The 21,979-nt window shown below is 45.9% G+C and overlaps 2 protein-coding genes across 7 annotated transcripts; one reads left to right on the top strand and one right to left on the bottom strand.

The window, feature by feature from the left end:
* Positions 1 to 11,536: 11,536 nt before the first annotated feature.
* Positions 11,537 to 19,817, bottom strand: LOC119209422 (E3 ubiquitin-protein ligase RNF31-like). Of its 6 annotated transcripts, none has more exons than XM_037458766.2 (19): positions 19,673 to 19,817; positions 19,377 to 19,467; positions 19,011 to 19,076; positions 18,648 to 18,814; positions 18,054 to 18,178; positions 17,865 to 17,980; positions 17,614 to 17,748; positions 16,983 to 17,173; positions 16,717 to 16,899; positions 15,452 to 15,622; positions 15,239 to 15,337; positions 15,064 to 15,153; positions 14,862 to 14,964; positions 14,232 to 14,350; positions 13,221 to 13,334; positions 13,072 to 13,138; positions 12,877 to 12,982; positions 12,627 to 12,795; positions 11,537 to 12,409 (listed from the first exon to the last, which is right to left on the bottom strand). In XM_037458766.2, exons 1-19 carry the CDS (start codon positions 19,715 to 19,717, stop codon positions 12,383 to 12,385), a joined length of 2,184 nt encoding a protein of 727 aa, XP_037314663.2. In that variant the 5' UTR covers positions 19,718 to 19,817; the 3' UTR covers positions 11,537 to 12,382. The 6 variants fall into 6 exon arrangements, 5 of the variants coding, with proteins under 5 accessions (XP_037314663.2, XP_037314664.2, XP_037314666.2 ...); XM_037458767.2 differs by having other exon boundaries at positions 17,865 to 17,950; XM_037458769.2 differs by lacking the exon at positions 19,011 to 19,076 and having other exon boundaries at positions 19,673 to 19,719.
* Positions 19,818 to 19,891: 74 nt separating this feature from the next.
* Positions 19,892 to 21,942, top strand: c15h7orf25 (chromosome 15 C7orf25 homolog). The gene is made up of 2 exons (XM_037458771.2): positions 19,892 to 20,042; positions 20,517 to 21,942. Exon 2 carries the CDS (start codon positions 20,533 to 20,535, stop codon positions 21,838 to 21,840), a length of 1,308 nt encoding a protein of 435 aa, XP_037314668.2. The 5' UTR covers positions 19,892 to 20,042; positions 20,517 to 20,532; the 3' UTR covers positions 21,841 to 21,942.
* Positions 21,943 to 21,979: the final 37 nt, after the last annotated feature.

Genomic DNA, 21,979 nt, shown 5'->3' with positions numbered 1-21,979 from the left:
CCCTTTAATCTGATCAACTTCAAATCTGGGAATATAAGACGTTAGACTGTGACGATGGCTCACAGTGAGAATTGGGAGTTTTGGACCAACTTTGTGGCTGTGACGTCGCCATATTTGCATGAAAGTTCAAGCACATCTTCTGAGCCTCGGCACACTCCAAAACTCTTGAAAACCTCTGTGAGTATCCTACGTGATGACCTTTACAGACCTGATGTGCAGTTTTGGATCAAAAGGGAAAAATTGCCTCCATTGCGCCCCCTGGAAGATTTTGACGACGCCCCGCCCGCACCCTGTTTGACTGACAAGTCCGCTGATTTTTTACCAAATGTATTAAAGGGAGACTTAAAAAAGTCTCTGAGGAATTTTCTCTAAAACAAACAGGAAGGCAGTTATAATTTTTATAGTGTGAATATTACCTGTATTTTTGGCGGAGAGTGACCAATCCTATTTCAATGACTTTTCGAATTCTAAAATCCATCTGGAAGAATAGCTCAGTGAGTAAGGTGTTGGCCCCCCGACGCTATGGTCGTGGGATCGACTCCCGACGAAATTATTTTATTTTCTTCTTTTTTTAAACGTGTGTCCGGCTGATCTAACGGACAAAATGATTCAGTTTACTCTCCTTGCTGAGGTTATGGACTTTGTACACTTAAGAGCAGGTATGTCAAACTCGTTTCAGTTTAAGGCCAGAAACTGCTCCGTGGCCGCGCATACAGCTGACAGAAGAAGGTAAGGCTGATGCAGGACAGCTGGCTCACGGCGCAGCCGTTTGGCAGCGTGTCGCGGGTTTGACATATCTAACCTAGACAAATAACACGGACAGTTCAATATATTTACATCTGGATTTAAATACACGTATTCTGCAACATACGGGTGGAGATGCAAACACGTTTGGTGATGTAAATAGATGTTACGGGGAAATTTTAAGTTAAAGAACTTCATCACCCAGAATTCCCTATTCTTGGTTGACGGACATGCGCAGACTACGTGCGCACAGCCGCGCACGTAGTCTGCGCATGTTCCGGTTTTGTGTTGAACAGGCAAAGTATCACCGCTCCGTATTTTAAACTGCTAACTACACACCTATACTTCAGGAACTATTACTACTATGTGGATGTAAGCAAAGTGTTCTCATTCCCTCTTGGATGTGTGCAGCCAGTGAGGTACGTTTTGTTTAAGGGCTTGTTATATCTGCTCGACGGCACGGACAGCTAACTGGGATAGCGAGTGGAGCTAGCGGCTGCCGGATGGAGCAGCCAGTCAGCCAGCTTGCTAACTACACACCGGTGCTTACGTCCACATGTACTCAACGAAGTGGAAACGCCTTTGACGGTGAGTGATTACGTTTTCCTTGTGCGTTCTCCAGTCTCACCCAGCATACGTCTTTTAGCTAAGCTAACTACGGTAGCTTTACAGCGTCAAAAGACACCTCTTTACGCTATTAACGCCACTTTGTTTACGTTTCCGTGTGCCCTAAATAACTTGGCCCGATTGAATCACTTTATTTACACACTGAGTAGAACCGTGCTCGCAGCAGCTAACTAACTACTTTGTTGTTTAAAAGCGTCAGCTAAATGACACGTAATGTAATGTGCGTCTTCAATGCTTTTCAATATGTTATATATTCATTTCCTTCACAATGAGCATGAATCTAACATTAAATGATATGATTCATATGCCCCTCATTCCAATGAAATAATATACACACGTCAAGCTCATTATGGAGTTGAAACAACAAATTACTAAACTGTAAACAGTTAATATAAGAGAAAAAAATATTGTAATCAAGATAAATGTTTTTCAAAATGTGTGATTAACTAGTTAATTGTCTATAATCTGTTGACAGCCCTAATCGTATTCTGATAATACACCAAATACTACTGTAACTCTCTGCTGGCAGGTCTCCCTGCTGCCGCCATTCGACCACTGCAGCTCATCCAGAATGCAGCAGCTCGACTGGTCTTCAACCTTCCAAAATACTCCCACACCACTTCTCCGCTCTCTTCTTTGGATACGAGTGGCTGCCCGCATGCAGTTCAAAGCATTGGTACTGACGGACCACGCTGTGAATGGATCGGGAGCAGTCTACATCCGGGACATGGTGAAACCCTGCATCCCAACCCACGCACTCCGATCTGCATCTGGCAAGCTGCTTGTTCCTCCCTCACTGAGAGAAAAGCACTCGACGAGATGGCGACTCTTTGCTGTCCTGCTCCCAGATGGTGGAATGAGCTCTCTGATGACATCAGGACCGCAGAGAGCCTCTACATCTTCCGTCGAAAACTCAAGACACACCTTTTTAGACTCTACCTTGACTAAAACACTAGCAAACCGTAGCACTAACAAATGGTAGCACTTAAATTGTACTTATAATGCCACTTATCTTTAACATGTTTTGGGCGGTGATTTATTCAGTCATGTTTAGTCATATTTTGTTTTTTTTACTTGTCAATATGGTTTGGTACATGCCGAGTTAATCAATACACATTCTAAAGTGCAACGTCCATATGTGAATAAGAGTTGTATACGTTTATCATAGTCAACATGGTGTGGAAATATCCCTTATGTAGTTGGTCAATAGGAACTATAGTAGGCAGAAATAACAGCTAAGGTAATTACAGGTGGATATTTCTGGGAATTAACCTTGATTGAGACTGCATCTATGATATCTAAGATATACAGGACAAGAAAAATGCACTGGATGTGTATATGTGTTGAATCAATTATACAGACGCAAACTGGAGAACGAGACAAGTGTTGCTGTGATACTTATTGTGGTCATCGTGCCCGAGACCCGTAACAATTACTCCGCAGGTCTTTTGCAGCGGGGCAACAGCCCGGCGTCGGTGGATTCCGTTCGCGAGGCCGCAGATTCAGGTTTGAATGGAAGCCCCGAGAGTGATTTGTTTAGTCTCTTTAGTCTTTTTTGACCCGCGAGCCCGGCCGACCGCCGCCCCACCCCGACGTGCGAGAATAGGCGAAGGCCCGTTCATCGCTGCTTGCAGCTTTAATCTTTTTCTTATTATTTCGCCACTTCGAACGCACTTTTGGGGACTTCATCATGTTCAAAAACTCTTGAATTTTTGCACGCGCATCAGAAGTGCGCAAAATTGACGTATGATTCGGGTCCCGCAATTAGAGGAGAGAAAAAAGAACTCTCTAGCGCCCCCCAAAGTGGCCGCAATGTTAATTTTTTTTTTTACTTTTACCGATCGACTTGGAACCTTTTCACACAGGTTCTCTTGGATGTGCTGTACACAAAAAAAAATATGGTATGCAAATGCGCCTACCGTTTTATGGCCGCCATTTTGAATTTTGTGAAAAACACGTTTTTGCGAACTCCTCCCAGACGCTTGGTCCGATTCTTACGAAATCTTCGGCAGAATGATCGTTGGCTCGATGCGATCAAAAGTTATTGAAAGAATGTTGATATCTCATTTTTCAATAAAGTTATGGACCAATGAAGTTTGTAGGTTTGTGTCCTGAAAGTTCAAAGTCCTATAACTTTTTTTTTTCCAACCCCCATTTTCACCAAATTTTGAGGACATGTTCACAATGAGTCCTAGAACATCCCCAAATTTTCCCAGAATATTTGAACATTAGGGGGCGCTGTGGTGATTCTGTGTATTTTTGGCCATTTCCTTCAATTTTTGCATTTACAAACGAACGAACTCCTCCGAGAGTTTAAATCCGATCCATTTAAAAATCTGGCAACTGGTTCCTGACAGCCTTGGGGTCAAAAGTTATTAAAATCAAGAGTTTTCATAAAACCACCTGGGCGTGAGCTTGCGTGCAGTTTGGACAATTTTGGACGATTTTTTTCCAAAATGTAAAATGGTATAACTCCAAGGAACATTGATATTTCTGGCTATAAATGTATATTCATGATGCTTGTGTAAGCCTTTAAGTAATGCCATGCAGTGATTTTCGAAAAAGTATAGCGCCACCTATTGGCTTAGGTCAATGCAAAGTTTGTACATTTACATGTCCATTTCCCAGCCCTTTAATCTGATCAACTTCAAATCTGGGAATATAAGACGTAAGACTGTGACGATGGCTCACAGTGAGAATTGGGAGTTTTGGACCAACTTTGTGGCTGTGACGTCGCCATATTCGCATGAAAGTTCAAGCACATCTTCTGAGCCTCGGCACACTCCAAAACTCTTGAAAACCTCTGTGAGTATCCTACGTGATGACCTTTACAGACCTGATGTGCAGTTTTGGATCAAAAGTGAAAAATTGCCTCCATTGCGCCCCCTGGAAGATTTTGACGAAGCCCCGCCCGCACCCTGTTTGACCGACAAGTCCGCTGATTTTTTACCAAATGTATTAAAGGGAGACTTAAAAAGGTCTCTGAGGAATTTTCTCTAAAACAAACAGGAAGGCAGTTATAATTTTTTTAGTGTGAATATTACCTGAATTTTTGGCGGAGAGTGACCAATCCTATTTGAGTGAGTTTTCGAATTCTCAAAGCCATCAGAGGGTTTAGCTCTCCTGGTAAGAGACCGCCCCCCGATCCTATGGTCGTGAGATCGAGTCCCGACGAAATCATACTTTTTTTTTTGTTACTTCTTTTTTTAAACGCGTGTCCGGCTGATCTAACGGACAAAATGATTCAGGTAACTCTCCTTGCTGAGGTTAAATAACTGTACACGTTAGAGCAGCTGTGTCACACTCGTTTCAGCCACATACGGCTGGCACAGCTGCCGTATGTGGAGCTGCTGGGAGACGTCAGTGAGCTGGCGTTTGCAGTCGGGTGGCGGACTGGTCTTTATTCAGTTCTTGCACTTTGTACATCGCCCCAACATAATTAATTAGACTCCTGATGTGACTTAAATTGTGTTTATTGAACAATGCTTCAAAATATTGTCTCCACAGATTGACCTCCCTGCCCTGACGCAATGTGTGTGAATCTTCTTTTTTTAGGTCACTTTTCGATTTCGTAATCACGGCTCGACACGTAGCTCCGTTGGTTAGACACAGGACTTTCAATATTTTGATCCGGGTTCGCTTCCCGTTAGAGCCATAGTGTTTTTTTTCTTCTTCTTTTTAACTGCGTGTTCAGCTGAACTAACGAACAAAGGGATTTAGTTTACTTTCCTTGGTGAGGTGAATGTAATTCGTGTCGTTTGTATCATATCTTCATGAACTTGTTTATTTGTTGTGTGGTTTGTGCACAGACATATTTGTTTCGTTTTTTGGGTAGGAACTAATTTTACGTGGTTAGTTTCGGGGGGGACATGTTTTACGCGGACACATGTCACAGATCCACCATGTGTGTGAAGTCCTAATTTACGGTAAAACTCAGCAACGGGATCATCATTTTAAGGTAGCTTTCACAGTAGTAATAGTTCCTGAAGTAAAGTGTTCTCATTCCCTCTTGGATGTGTGCAGCCATTTAGGTACGTTTTGTTTAAGGGCTTGTTATATCTGTTCGACGGCACGGAGAGCTAACTGGGGTAGCGAGAGAAGCTAGCGGCTGCCGGATGGAGCAGCCAGTCAGCCAGCTTGCTAACTACACACCTATGCTTAAATCCAAACGGACTAAACCAAGTGGAAACGCTTTGGTAGGTGAGTGATGACTTTTTCCTTGTGCGTTCTTCAGTCTTACCCACTTAAATAGCGGGGATACTGTAAACATGCTAACAGCTGCTTAAGGGACGTCCCGTCACAAACATCTCTTTTTTTCCGCGTCTCCGGCTGATCTAACGAACAAAGTGGTTCAGATTACTCTATTTGCTGAGGTTATTGACTTAAATAACTACACTTTAGAGCAGATTTGTCACACTAATTTGAGTTTACTGCCGGCTGTGGCTGCTGTGCACTATTTAGCACAGCCCAGGGCAGCCTATGCTATGCTTGAAGAACATCAACTAGCATACGTATTTTGTTCCTGTAAAGCTAACTACGGTAGCTTCACGGGAATAAAAGACCCCTCTTCACGCTATTAGCGCCACTTTGTTTACGTTTCCGTGTGCCCTAAATAACTTGGCCCGATTGAATCACTTTATTTACACACTACTACTCGCAGCAGCTAACTAACTACTTTGTTGTTTAAAAGCGTCAGCTAAATGACACGTAATGTAATGTGCGTCTTCAATGCTTTTCAATATGTTATATATTCATTTCCTTCACAATGAGCATGAATCTAACATTAAATGATATGATTAATATGCCCCTCATTCCAATGAAATAATATACACACGTCAAGCTCATTATGGAGTTGAAACAACAAATTACTAAACTGTAAACAGTTAATATAAGAGAAAAAAATATTGTAATCAAGATAAATGTTTTTCAAAATGTGTGATTAACTAGTTAATTGTCTATAATCTGTTGACAGCCCTAATCGTATTCTGATAATACACCAAATACTACTGTAACTCTCTGCTGGCAGGTCTCCCTGCTGCCGCCATTCGACCACTGCAGCTCATCCAGAATGCAGCAGCTCGACTGGTCTTCAACCTTCTGAAATACTCCCACACCACACCGCTTCTCCCTTCACTTCATTGGTTACCAGTGGCTGCCCGCATCCAGTTCAAAGCATTGGTACTGACGGACCACGCTGTGAATGGATCGGGACCAGTCTACATCCGGGACATGGTGAAACCCTGCATCCCAACCCACGCACTCCGATCTGCATCTGGCAAGCTGCTTGTTCCTCCCTCACTGAGAGAAAAGCACTCGACGAGATGGCGACTCTTTGCTGTCCTGCTCCCAGATGGTGGAATGAGCTCTCTGATGACATCAGGACCGCAGAGAGCCTCTCCATCTTCCGTCGAAAACTCAAGACACACCTTTTTAGACTCTACCTTGACCAAAACACTAGCAAACCGTAGCACTAACAAATGGTAGCACTTAAATTGTACTTATAATGCCACTTATCTTTAACATGTTTTGGGCGGTGATTTATTCAGTCATGTTTAGTCATATTTTGTTTTTTTTACTTGTCAATATGGTTTGGTACATGCCGAGTTAATCAATACACATTCTAAAGTGCAACGTCCATATGTGAATAAGAGTTGTATACGTTTATCATAGTCAATATGGTATGGAAATATCCCTTATGTAGTTGGTCAATAGGAACTATAGTAGGCAGAAATAACAGCTAAGGTAATTACAGGTGGATATTTCTGGGAATTAACCTTGATTGAGACTGCATCTATGATATCTAAGATATACAGGACAAGAAAAATGCACTGGATGTGTATATGTGTTGAATCAATTATACAGACGCAAACTGGAGAACGAGACAAGTGTTGCTGTGATACTTATTGTGGTCATCGTGCCCGAGACCCGTAACAATTACTCCGCAGGTCTTTTGCAGCGGGGCAACAGCCCGGCGTCGGTGGATTCCGTTCGCGAGGCCGCAGATTCAGGTTTGAATGGCAGCCCCGAGAGTGATTCGTTTAGTCTCTTTAGTCTTTTTTGACCCGCGAGCCCGGCCGACCGCCGCCCCACCCCGACGCGCGAGAATAGGCGAAGGCCCGTTCATCGCTGCTTGCAGCTTTAATTTTGTTTTAGTTTTGATGTGGTGGAAATGTGTTTCCTCCAACATATAACACTCCGTTGTTTTCCAGCCCTGCCACCTGATATTTTAAGCAGTTTTTTATAGCTATGCTAATTGACGCGTTCCCAGCCATGGGAACCCATGTTTTGTCTGGTTTTCCCGTTGAGGGGGCATTGGTGTGGTGTCCCTCTACCTGAACCCTCATCCTCTTCTTTCTGCCTGTGCTGCTTCTGTTATAAACGTTTTACGAGAAACCAAACTGGTGACAGGAATAGTGACGAGTGATGCATGTTAATAAAAATAAATCCCATATCAATCGGATATTTATAATAGTTATGGTAGTTATCATATTCTCAATATTATATACAATATATGTATAAATTAATCGTCCTTATTAAGTTAAATTGTTGGAATAAATGTAAAATATTATAAAATATAACTAATAAATAAAAGTAATAATGCTATTTGATATCCATTTTTGGTATCGAATCCTACTGGGATGTTTACTGAAACTGATTGGCTGGCCACTGCCATTGAGTGTGTGAGCTGCCAGGTGATCAAACCTGTCAATATTCACTGTGAGAGAGATACTAGAATTCAGAAGGACTACATCTCTACAGCAGGTTCAGGCAGGGCTGTGTCACAAGAGAAATACACTTAAGTCTTCTGTTCATTTTGCAAATGTGAATAAAATGAAGAAAAGCTCTGATCAAACCTGAAGCTCAGAGCAGATAGTGTTTTCAGTCGGAGGGATGTAAAAACCCAACACTTGGCTCTTTGTTTGCACATATAAACTGGAGCGATGGCTGGCAGCCCCCCCCCCCCACACTTTCCCTCCCGTCCGCTCTGCCATCTGGACTGAGCTGATGTTAGCTAAGTTAAACCTTAGCAGGTCCAGCCGGAGCCAATTGGCCCGGCGCCGCTCTGTTTGTTCGCTGACCTACAAACTCATCGCTGAGTTGACAAGTTGATTTAAGGAGCACAAAGACGGCCGCTGAGGCAAACACAAAGGCCTCTGGGTACTGGAGCACATCACTCCATGAGCAGAAATACTTCCCCAAAAGGGCCCAAACTGCAACTCACCCTTAAAAAAAAAAATACTCCTGCTTTGAAGAGAGATGGCTATTATCATGCTACATCTGCTCCACTTGTAGCACAACACTGAGGTCAAAGTGGAGCAAAACAACGCATCGGTGTGTGTTTGAATAATTTAAGAGGGGTACATAGTTATTCTACGTGTCAAGTTTACTCTATTCGCTCCACAGGTACATGTGAAGAACTATAGGAGATATTTGGGGAGACATTTGGGAGAACGGAGAGCATTGTCGATGCTAACCCGATGCTAAAGGCGAGACTCTTAACCCCAACATTTTAGTATAGATTGTTGCTTAGACAGACAGCCGCGAACAAAAAAGTCTTCATTCCTAATTCGAAGAGGCTCAGCAGACCTTCAGGCTTGCTGGGACTTGAAGCACAAGAGCTGCTTCGCCACGTTTGGTTCCGACTCTGAACAGAACGGGTTCGCCCCTGTCAAGGGGGGACGCGGTCGAGGGCAAGGAGGGAGGACTCAAATGCGGAGTTGAAAAATAAAAGACTTTAATTGTCAAAACTCAAAATCAAAATCGCTCCAACCAAAAAAGGGAGGAAGGAGGAGAAAACAAAACAGACAAAAACAGGGACCTGGACTTGAAAACACGAAACAGACTTGACTTACTTGACACATGAACGCTGACATGTAATGACGCCACACCAGACAAGGGACTCACAGGGCTTAAATACACAAGGGAGGTGCAGGTGATTGAACACAGGTGGAAACGATCAGGCACGGCAGACAATTACAGGGGAAGACAGGACAAGGCAGGAAGTGAAGTTACCCAGGAACACCAGAGACATGAAAACTACAAAATAAGACAGAGCAGACCCAAACCGTGACAGCCCCATGACGATTCAGGTTTTTATAACCCAACAAAGTCAATTCTTTGTTGGACAGGAAACCCGGTGTAAAGACCCATAAACCGTCCCTGTGAATCACGAGCCTTCGTCTCCTCGGCTCGTAACACATTTATTTTTACGGGTTTTTCGCTTCATGCGAGGAGGAGAAATTGAACGTGGCGTGACGGAGGCAGCGGCGCTGCAGAAGCTCTGCGAGTAGGGAAGACGTCCAAAAGAAACGTGATGAGAGGTGGAGGATCATCGAGTGAGTCAAACTGTCTATTTTTTTTTTTTTTTTTTTTTTTTTTTTTTTGGTGCGTGGGCACAAGCTGCAGGATACGTCAGCGCCGTCAGCCGAGGAAAGGCCCGGTGACCTCAACACCACCTCCACCGCAAACTGCTACTCCACCGCTGAGCACACTCAGCCGCTATGCCGAGACATTCTCACCCCATCGTTCTTCTCACACTAAAGAAGAGCAGAGTTCAGCTGTCGGGATGAACTTAGCTTGGACTCTTGGTTCCCCGAAAGGAGGTTGAATTAAACCCGGCCATGTAACCATGGCGATGTATTCTTTGCAGCCAACAGCCAGGCTTAGGTTTAATCCTGGAGTCTCATGTGTTAAATCAGCTGATCTGATCCCAACAGATGAGGGTGATGTATAAAGTCCATTCACGGGTTTCTTCCTGCTCCATGATGCCCGTTTCTGAACCACGTTGTTGGATGAAGAAGCTCTGACACTGAGACGTGCCGTCAGGCGTCAGGAGGTGTTTGGGGACAGATGGACCAGCGTGAAGCTGTCACCGTCCCACAGGTGCTCTGTGTGGCACTGAGCTTCTTATGTGACGGACCTGTAAACAAAGGCACTGTTTGCCGTGCTGTCAGAAGTGTGAGTTTGACGCTGAAGTCCTCAGCTCACATCTTTATTACCTTCATGGCCACAGAAGAACGTGTACATCAAAGAGGACTTCCACATATGCGTATAAATGGATGACTGTTCTGATTTAAACACCTGAGCACAGACTAAACAGTCGATGTATTTCACACACAGAATATTGATCATACAGCGAGATTATTATTCTTTTTTGGAGGAAAGCACACAAAGAATCCTGTAGATTTCACAACCAGTCAGATTTACTTGCAATGTTCACTCCAGGGTTCTCAATTTACATACACAGTACAATGAATAGGAATACACAAAACAAAAAATAAGAAAAGGAATATGTATAAGAATAAAAACAAGGACAACCAAAATATAGATAATGTACAAATATACAATATAAATATAATTAAAGCTGCGGGAGAAATAAGTATTGAACACGTCACCATTTTTCTCACAAAATATATTTCCAAAGCAGCTATTGACATGAAATTTTCACCAGATGTTGGTTACAACCCAAGAAAAACATACACACAAAGAAACCAAAACAAAGACATTCAGACATGTTTAAGTTATGTGTAATAATGTGAATAATGTTATTGCAAGTCGCTTTGGAGAAGAGCGTCAGCTAAATGACACGTAATGTAATGTAATGTAATGGAAGGTCTTGTGTCATTGGAGAGGTGGGAGGGTCGAGGGGGGCTAGGTTCTTTCTCCGTGGTGCTGAGTTCAGCAGGGTGATGGAGGGCCCTGTAGCGCCTCCCAGAGGGGAGAAGAGAAAACAGTCTCTGGTTTGGCTGGGAGTTGATCTTCATGATGCAGACATCTTCTGTGCTGGACAGTCTCTGTGATGGAGGGGGTGAGGAAGCCCCGATGCTCCGGGTAGTGATTTCCGGTACCACGCTGTGATGCAGTCGGTGCAGCGGGAGGAGTTCACCAGGATCTGAGGGGGCAGATGAGCCTTCTCCGTCTCCTCAGGAAGAAGAGGCGCTGGTGAGGGTTGAGGGTCCACGAGAGGTCCTCAGAGATGTGGACACCCAGGAACCTGAAGCTTGCACCACACTTAACCCGTTGATGGAGATGTGTGTGTGTGTGTGCCAATTATTGTTGAAGAGTAAATATTTACAGCTTTTCCTCCGAACACAAAGCTCTGAGTGATTTATAATCTTTAAACTAAATGTATGAAGTGGAGATTCAATTAGTTTACAAACTGAAGTGAAGAATGAAGAAAGTTTATTTGGATATTATTCATTTAACACATGGATCCATTGAAGAAGCCAACTGGTTTCACACCTATATATCGTTTAGAGACACATCTACACCAAGCACCAAAACACCATGTTGGAGTGGACAATAGATAAAAATACCCTGAAGCGCTTACGGCTTTGTTCTCCTCGAGAACTCGCTTTCAAGAAGCCGAAGAAATCAAAAAAGTCAAAGAAATCCCCTTTCCAGCCCAGAGTTTACTACTTCCTGTTTGAGCTGAGCGTCTCTGTGAGAACCTCCAACCTCAGGACCAACCCAGTTCGCCAGCTGTTGCCTAGCAACGCCAATCCATTACAACCCTGTCCAACAAGAGCCGTAACAAACAGAATCATGTGAGTGCATTAAGTCTCTTTCCTTCCACCAGGCTCTGTATATCACAGTGTCACCGATAATGGCTCTAACCCTTATTCATCAACCCTAAACCTTATTAGTCAATATGGACCTGTTTTTTTCTTTCATCTTCAAATAATATTAAAGTATTATTTCAGAGACAATGACCGTTGATGGGCTCATCATCCTGTTCAAAGGTCAGGAAACAGCAGTGAAGGAGAAGCCCCCCCCCACAACTGAGGTGACAGGATGAAACGTCCACAGTTCATAACACAGGAAACAGCAGAACAGCAGATACGTGATGTTATAACAGGTTTAGTGCAGTGACATCACTGATGGGGGGGGGGGGCGTCTCAAAAGTTAATAAATTAAAGTTATTGGTCAGAAACATGTTAGGAGTGGGCGGAGTCAGTCGCTCAGCGGCAGGAGGCGGAGCTCCGGGGTCACGGAGTGATGTCAGAGGTTTTCACTGCCTTCTGAGAGGAGGAAGAGTCTAAAGAGACACGGACAAAATACTATGAGGCCATTAAACATGACACAGTGGAATATTATTAGATCAAAACGCACACATTTCATAAAAGAAAAGTTCTGGTGATGTGACAGATAAACCACGATTTAAACTGTATTCGGAACGACGACGTTACGGATGAACTGGATTTGAAATGAAGATGTCAAGAGACAAACGGCAGCTATGAGGATGCGACACTGACCAGCCGGAGGCGGTGTGTGTACAGCGGCTCCGGTTCTTCTGGCTCCCTGGTCGGCACGGCGACGTGCCAGCGCTGCAGCTCGGCGAGGATCTCTGCCCGGCTGAAAAGGGCCGCTGGGTCGGCACAGCAGCGGTTGATCAGCTCCACCAAACGCTCTTTATAGTGCAACCTGCGGGTCACGAGACACGTGAGACACGCCCGCTGTGAGCGGCTGGGAGAGGAGCCCCTGACTGGGAGGAAGTGGTCTTACTGGCAGTATCCCCTGTATTCGTGCAGAGCAGGTCGACTGCACGGCTCCTCCCCTCCGCCGCCGCCGCCGCCGCCGTTGTCCCTCAGCTCCAAAACCAAACACACCCCTAAAAATGGCCCGAACGAGTCAATCAAACTGGGGGAGACGGACCGTTCCACCCCCCCACCCCCCCCGATGAGCACAAACAGAGCGCACCTGCCTGACTGGAGCGAGGTGGGCGGCTGTTGGCTGGTTGCAGCCAGGTGAGAGGTGCTCTGTAATGCTGAGACAGCAGGGACACGGTCCACCTCGTCAGTGGCAGCTCGTCCCAGCGGCCGGAGCCGAGCTCTCTGTGGGGGTCTTACCTGGAGCAGCAGGTGGAGACGCGTCACGCTCCAGTCCCTCAGGTGGTAAAGGCAGTCTCTGGGGTGGTGGGCGTGAAGGCCTTTGCTCGCGCAGGCGCCAGAGAAACTACACGTCTGGGAAAAGAGGTTCAAATCGTTGAAATGGAAACAGTTGGGGACTCGATGGCTGCCGTGACGACTGAAGGATTCTTATTCTTTAGGAGTTTGATGCTTCAAACTATATATATATAAAAAAAGACAACATCGTCAACTCAATGGCCTGAAATCACGTTGGTTTATTGTTTAATGATATTGAAATGCATTAAATCACATTAAAAAACGTTAGAAATTAGAAAACGATAAAAAAGAGAGCAACCTCATCTTCTGATCACATCCTACTATAATTATATATCATTAGTAGAAAATGTGTTAGAATGTTAAAACATGAAAACCTTACAAGTGAAATGAATTTTCTTTTTTTATACATGAATTAGAAAAACTGAAAAGAAGTTAAGAGCTGAATTACAGTCAAGGAAAAGATGAAGTACTAGTAGTACTAGTGGTAGTAGTAGTACTAGTGGTAGTGGTGGTAGTAGTGGTAGTGGTAGTAGTAGTGGTGGTAGTAGTGGTAGTGGTAGTGGTAGTAGTAGTGGTAGTGGTAGTGGTAGTGGTAGTAGTAGTAGTAGTGGTAGTAGTAGTGGTGGTAGTAGTGGTGGTAGTAGTAGTGGTTGTAGTGGTAGTGGTAGTAGTAGTGGTGGTAGTAGTGGTAGTAGTAGTAGTGGTAGTGATAGTAGTAGTAGTTAGAAAACTCTGCGTCCTCCCTCCCTCCCTAGAAAGCTCAAAAGTCGTAGCTGGAATCTCTTGAAGAAGCAAAATATTTTAACAGCTGAGCTTTTTAATGAGCTGATAAGTGCAGCAGAAGAAGAGGCAGAATAAAAAAAGTTGCATATGGATTCAAAGAGCAATAGTAGCTCACTAATAGTAAGCAGCATTCCAACTAAAATACAACACTGTTAGTGAGTAGAGACTCACGGAGCCGGTGGTGAAGGTCTGACTGCAGCCTCCACAGAACTGATGCTGACACTGACTGCAGGTGAAGTGAAGACAGCCTCCTTTAGACAGACTGAAGACCACCTGACAGTTTGGACACTCTGAGGAGGAACATGAGAGCACATTACTCAACACATACGTGGCACTACGGCTCTCACAATATCACATTTTTGCTTGTGCAATTATTATATACCCACATTTATTTAGATATTATTGCAATTTTCAGACCATATTATGCCACTGATAACACAATGACACTATAATAGCATAGTCATACAAGTACGCTCTTTCAAAGAAAGCACAGAGGCAGCGCCATCAACTCAAAAGTCAATTTACGTGGCTCCCTGGACATTTTGGTGGCTTCAATTATTTGCAGAATTCTTCTTGTAAGTGTTTCCCTCATTGCCCCCCTCCATTTCTTTCTGGTTAATATAGGGTGAGGAGCTTTGTGGAACTTCTGAGATCACCTGCATCCACCTGGAGGACCAGCAGGGCCCAGCAGGGAGCAGTGGTGAGTTTGGTTCGTAACGAAGGATCTATTCATGTTTCAAATGTGTAACACACACAAACGACACAACGCATTTATGTACACGGATATATGTTCATACAGACCAATGCTGGTGTAGCTGCTGGAGGTGGTGTGGGGATCCAGATGCTTCTGCTGCTTCCAGGCTCTGAACTGGTCACAGGTCAGTCCGTGATGTTGAGGAGACCACTGCACGGACAGAACAGAGTCACTGAGGTTCTGATCTGAGATGTGTGTGTAGGACGGAGTGTGTGTGTGTGTGTGTGTGTGTGTGTGAGGGAGTCTTACAGGAGATCTGCACTGACTGCACGTACTCTTCTTACAGCTGGGACAGTCGATCCTCAGCCTGTCAGCTTCGTGAAGCATGCCAAATGAACACTGAAACACACACACACACACACACGTGTAACAGCAGGATCTGAGGCGGCCTAAGCGGGACGTGATCTGGTCTCTGGTTTCTTACATGAGCGCACCAGCGGAAATCTGGCATGTCCTGCAGAGCTCGATCTCGGAGTTTCCTCTGGAATAGTTCATGGATCTGAGGTGGCAGAAAGTGACGAATCTACACACAAAGAAGAAGAAGAACAGATGATTATCTGGTTTTGGTGACGCTTGATGTATTTCAGGAATATGTGTTAGCATGTACCGATGTTCAGGGGGACATCTGACCCCTCACCTGTGTGTCAAGCAGGTTGAAGTATTCCATTTCTTCCTGACCTTTGACCTCAGGTTGGCCACACTGAGGACAAACCAGCTGATTGATGGTCTTCTCTTTAATGGCTGACAAGAAAAACGCCTTAAAACACGTCTGACACAAGAAACAGGAGCAGTGAGTCATGGTGATGATCTGCAGTAAATAGACAGGAGAAGAAGAAACAGGAGCAGTGAGTCATGGTGATGATCTGCAGTAAATAGACAGGAGAAGAAGAAACAGGATCAGTGAGTCATCGTGATGATCTGCAGTAAATAGACAGGAGAAGAAGAAACAGGATCAGTGAGTCATGGTGATGATCTGCAGTAAATAGACAGGAGAAGAAGAAACAGGAGCAGTGAGTCATGGTGATGATCTGCAGTAAATAGACAGGAGAAGAAGAAACAGGATCAGTGAGTCATGGTGATGATCTGCAGTAAATAGACAGGAGAAGAAGAAACAGGATCAGTGAGTCATGGTGATGATCTGCAGTAAATAGACAGGAGAAGAAGAAACAGGAGCAGTGAGTCATGGTGATGATCTGCAGTAAATAGACAGGAGAAGAAGAAACAGGAGCAGTGAGTCATGGTGATGATCTGCAGTAAATAGACAGGAGAAGAAGAAACAGGAGCAGTGAGTCATGGTGATGATCTGCAGTAAATAGACAGGAGAAGAAGAAACAGGAGCAGTGAGTCATGGTGATGATCTGCAGTAAATAGACAGGAGAAGAAGAAACAGGATCAGTGAGTCATGGTGATGATCTGCAGTAAATAGACAGGAGAAGAAGAAACAGGAGCAGTGAGTCATGGTGATGATCTGCAGTAAATAGACAGGAGAAGAAGAAACAGGAGCAGTGAGTCATGGTGATGATCTGCAGTAAATAGACAGGAGAAGAAGAAACAGGAGCAGTGAGTCATGGTGATGATCTGCAGTAAATAGACAGGAGAAGAAGAAACAGGATCAGTGAGTCATGGTGATGATCTGCCGTCAAGTCTTTTTCTCCAACGCTTGCTCTTAATCTTTAGAACCACGCTCATTTTTCAGGGTCTTTCCCCCGGATTGGCTGAATAGCGTGATTGACACCTCGTTTGAATCAGGAAAGGGTCAGACTGGAGATTGGTTGACACGTTTGAACATTCTTCATCCAAAGGAGCTTTGCATTGTCGGTAGTTGTGAAGATCATTTCCAGGCAGCCTTCGCTCTTCACAGGATACTAAATGAAGCCCTCTGATTGGCTGAGCTGCTCTCACCTTGCTGAAGGACACCTGCTCCTGACAGATGGGGCAGCTGTGAGTCAGGAACCGGAGGGCTGCTGGGAGATCTTTGCTTAGTTGGACCGCCTCCATGACATCAGAGGGGCTAAAGGCCCGCCCCTCCATGGTGACCAGAGACAGGAAGCTGGCTGCCTGGTCTGAAGGAAGACAAGCCGCCATCTGAAAGAGGATGAAGACACAGCTGAGACAACCTGAGACCTGCTGAGCTACTGAGACCTGCAGACCATAGTGGTCCACCTCACCTTGATAAGGTCAACTCTGGCGGCTGGTCCAGAATCTTGAACCAGAACCACGGAGCTTGTTGTCTGTCTGTCTCCGGCTTCTTCTGATTGGACCGTCCGAACAGGAGACTCACGCTGCTGGTTTCTGGTGGACTCTCCGTCCAGCCTGAGAGCCCCCATCTTCCAGCTGAGATGGTCTTCAGGGGGACCACCTGTAGAGAGCATACATACTGCAGTACTGTATTACTGCACAGAACTGTTCCTTTACCTCCTCACCTCTCTCCTTTCCCTTTGAGAAGACTCCTCCCCTATCTTCATGTCCTCTGAGGAGCCTCCTCACCTATCTTCATGTCCTCTGAGGAGCCTCCTCACCTATCTTCATGTCCTCTGAGGAGCCTCCTCACCTATCTTCATGTCCTCTGAGGAGCCTCCTCACCTATCTTCATGTCCTCTGAGGAGCCTCCTCACCTATCTTCTTTCCCTTTCAGAAGACTCCTCACCTCTCTCCTTGTCCTCTGAGGAGCCTCCTCACCTCTTTCCCTCTCACCTGAGGAAGCCCTTTACGGTCTGAAACAGGAAACTGTATGTAGTGTTGGTGGTCACATGACTCAACCTGTGGGTCACATGATTTAGTCAAGGACACTAGTCTCACCTGAGGGGGAGGAGCTGAGGAAAGGGTTGTTGGAGGAGGAAGATGAAGGAGGAGGTGCACTAAAGTCAATCCCCCGCAACTCCTCAGTGTACGATCTCCTCACCCTAACCTCCCTGCCCTGCTCCCATTGGCTCGCTGCAACAGAGAGGGAGGAGCTTTGTCTGGTCAGTTTAGAGACAAACACACAGGCATGCTACATTTAGCATTCTTACAAGCTAACATTTATCCCAACTGTAGAAGAGTAGGCGTACCTTTCTGTCCAGACAGGTGTGACGAGGTGAAGAGATGAGGCCTCTGGGGAGAGGAGTAGGAGGAGCAGGAAGAGGGAGAGGTGGGGCTGGTGGAGGAGATGGAGGAATAATGAAGGCTGCAAGAGGCGACAACTCCAATATTAAAAGTCTGTTGTTATGAACATCAAAGCGGGATGTTTGAACTCTGACCTATGGGCAGGAACCTGCAAACCTGCAGGGGGCGGGGCTTGCTCAGAAGACCTGGCATAAAGGGGCATGTCCCTCTGGAAGGCCCGCCTCATCTCTGACACAAGCGATGACAGGTTTGACACACCCTGACAGGAAATGACAGGCAGTTCATTATAATATTTTTCAGTAGATTGTTGAACAGCGCAGCCCCATCAGTCCCCATCCTGAAGGCCCTTCACCAAGACCTCTTCTCCAAACTAGTGTCAGTTGTCACTGACGAGAGGAAACCAGCTCGATGGAGGAGGTCAGAGAACAAGCTGCTCATTGTCAGTGAAACCAGAGTCAATGCAGCTGAGGAGGTGAACCTGTCGTGGTGCTGGAGCATGGAGAACCGTTTAATTAGTTGTTCCAGATGTTGCTGAGCCCGGTTATTTACCCAAACACCCAAACAGCTGTGTCTTCATTCGACACCTGCCAACATTCATTATTTTTATTAAAGTAGGTATCTTAATCTCCTGATTTACTGATTATGTATTTGATCTGTGTAACTCTGCTCAGCCAACTAGCTAACAACGCTAACTGTCCAGATTACCCCCCCGGAGCAGCAGCTCTCACATGAGTCCAGTTAGTGAGGCCGACTAGGTGGATGTTGCCGGAGGCGTCCACGCTAGAGCAGGACGGGTTGATCACCATGGAGACGGAGGGACAGATGAAACAGCGAGGTCTGGACAGCGGGTGGGTCTCATGAAGCCAGATGCACACTGGGATATTATACTCACTTCCTGTAGACAAAAGGGAGCCCCTCACTGGTTAATGCCAATGCATCTCACTCTGGGGTTGTTGTTGTTGTTCATAATCATCAAGATTCAGAGCACTTTGATCAGTTTGTATGTGTAGATGTGATCAATAAATGTAATATGTGATACAGAATGCACAAGTAGCTGTTGGATAAGAGGACGTGTAGAAGAAGAGCGCCACCTTCATAGTGAACAGGAACAGTCCCTGATAAAAACACCAGCTTCTTCTTCTCTTTGTTTGGGAAACCTTCTCAGAGGAGACAACAATTCATCAATCAGTAAGCAATCAGTAATCTTTAATCAATAGTACTCCCCGGTCAATGCGGCAGCGGTTCTCCAAAGCTATTTACAGGTCACCATGGTAACGTGTACTACATAAACAATGAACTGTGAGCAGGTTCTTTATATAACTGAGTGTGTACACGCCCAGTATGAATGAAAAATGAAAATGAAGTGTTCTGTTGAATGAATTAATAACTCAAGAAATAAATCAATTAATAAATGAAAAAATGAAGAAGAAATGAATCAATGAAGAAATGATACTCACAGTAAAAATCTACAAAGAGACGAAGATCAGAGAAGAGAGAGCGAACTTTCTGAAGATCGGACAGAGTTTCACCTGGAGAGGCGTAGTGGCACTGTGTGTGTGGGGGGGGGGGGACATTCACAGGTTCAGGGCTGGTTGTTTTTAGCAGCTAGCACTATACGCTAACCCTTTGAATAGAATATACTGTTGACCGGTTAGCATTAGTCAGCAGGTGAAACACAAACTTTTGTTTTGTTTTTAGGTTATTAAAGTTTTATTTTGAAGCAGAAGCTGAAGCGTTAACGGTTCATCTTCACCTCCGCTAGAGTCCGCAGCTCCGCTTCAGCTCCAACTCTTGACATCTCATCCAAAATAAACTCTTTAGGGTCTCCTGCTAATATGCTAACGGGCTAGCGGGCTTCCGCTCGGCCGCGTTACAACGTCACGCGCCCACTTCCACTTCCAGACTTTCAAATTAAAAGCAAAGGAATGTGAGCCACGTTTCAATATTTGGAGCGGCAGGTGGCGGCAATGCTCCAATAAGCCCACCATAAACACGATCGAAGAAGTACAACGAGAAGAACCAGTCGAAGAAGAAGACGTTGCACTTAGCAATAGCCTTGGCTGTGAAGATAGCCGATAACTGGAAACAAACCTTTGGATTAAAGTTCACACGTCACTGCTGCAGTAAGTTGCCGTCACGAAGGCTTTCTTAACGTTTTAAATGTTTGACGAGTTCGATTTGATAAACTTCAAGCTAAGGGACTGACGTCACATAGTTAGCATCAGAGCTAACGAGATATTTTAAGTAACGTTACATTGGTAATATTTAAGTTCACATTCAGAACTGACACCATTAAAAACACGGGACTTTTAGACTTTACTGTTTAAGGGTTAAATAGTAAAGTGATATCTACAATGAGCGCATGTGGCATATTCATCTAAAGATGCAGTGCAATCATGTTAATAATATGCGTTGTCTATTAATAAGGGCCTTTAGTTTTAATCAGACGAGATGCACCGTTAATCAATAATCACTAACCCTCCACATGATGATGTTACCTGCCACTGACATTTATAAAGACACCTTTTATTATCATCATGATGTCATCAGCTGTGTTGCTGTAGGAGACATGTTTATGTCTCTCTGTCTGTCCTCAGGTGTGATGTAGGAGACATGTCCCTCCAGGTGGTGCTGCAGCAGAGGATCACCTCTGCCCAGGTGTTGCTGCAGAGGGCGGAGCATCTGTGTCCAGGGGTGGAGGGTCACCAGAAGCTGTGTGGAAAGCTGCGGGCGGAGTTGCGCTTCCTGCGGCGGGTGGAGTCTGGGGAGCTGCAGGTCAAAGTGTCTCACCTGCACAGCACCAACCTGACTCACCTGACGGCCATCGTGGAGTCGGTGGCGAGTCTGGAAGACGTGGTCGCCCTGCTACACGTCTTCACCTACCTGGACGCCGGGGGCCACAGGCAGACGCTGGTGGTGGACGTGGTGGCCAACGGGGGACACACCTGGGTGAAGGCAGTGGGAAGGAAGGCGGAGGCTTTGCACAACATCTGGCAGGGGCGGGGCCAGTACGGCGACAAAAGCATCATCAGCCAGGCTGAGGACTTCTTGCGGGCCAGCCGGCAGCAGCCCGTCCAGTACCGACACCCCCACATCGCCTTCGCCTTCTACAACGGCGTCTCATGGCCGATGGCCCAACGCCTCAAGGAAATGGACATCGCTGTCAGAGGGGACATTGTGGCAGTTAACAACATGACGCTGGAGGAGGAGGAGGAGGAGGAGGAGCAGCAGCAGCAGCAAGATAAAGATGGTTATGATGATGAGGAGGAGGAGGAGCCAGCTGATGAGGAGGAGCGAGCTAAAGATGAGGAGGAGGAGGAGCAGGCGGATGAGGAGGAAGATGAAGAGCTGACCCAAGTTGACCGGGGAACCGTGGTGGCCAGCTTGGCGTTTCCCGCCCAGGTGAAGGTGGAGGAGTGCCGGCGCGTTAACCTGGACATCACCACGCTCATCACGTACGTGTCATCGCTGAGTCACGGCCGATGTCATTTCTCCTTCCGGGAGCCGGTGCTGACGGAGCAGGCGGCCCAGGAGCGCCGGCTGCAGGTTCTGCCCCTGCTGGACGACTTCATGCGAGGGAAAGAGTTGTTCGCCTGCCGCGCCGCCGTCCGCGACTTCCGACTGATCCTGGAGACGCTGGGGGGGGCGGGCGAGAAGGAGCGCGCTCAGGCGCTGCTCGCTCGCCTCCAGCTGGTGGACGACCGGCCGTCGGAGCGCACGCTGTGCCTCACGCACACCGCCAAGGTCAACGAGCGCTCGCTCGCCATCTTCGGCACCGGGGACTCGCTGAGGGCCGTCACCATGACGGCAAACAGCCGATTTGTCAGGGCGGCGGCCAATCAGGGCGTCCGATACAGCGTGTTCATCCACCAACCGAGGGCCCTGACCGAGGGCAAGGAGTGGAGGGCCACTCCTATTTGAGGACTTCCTGTGCAGGGGCATGATGGGAGTTTGAGTTATGAATAAATCCGCTATCTGTTATGTTGAATGTCGAATGACATCAGAATAAAGCGACACACTTACTTCCTGTTCTACTGTCATTTGTATTTTAATTATAAGG

Source organism: Pungitius pungitius, chromosome 15 (assembly GCF_949316345.1).
Source record: "Pungitius pungitius chromosome 15, fPunPun2.1, whole genome shotgun sequence".
Classification (NCBI taxonomy): domain Eukaryota; kingdom Metazoa; phylum Chordata; class Actinopteri; order Perciformes; family Gasterosteidae; genus Pungitius; species Pungitius pungitius.
Note: the sequence above shows the minus strand (reverse complement) of the source record. Positions and strands in the feature narration are given on the sequence as shown.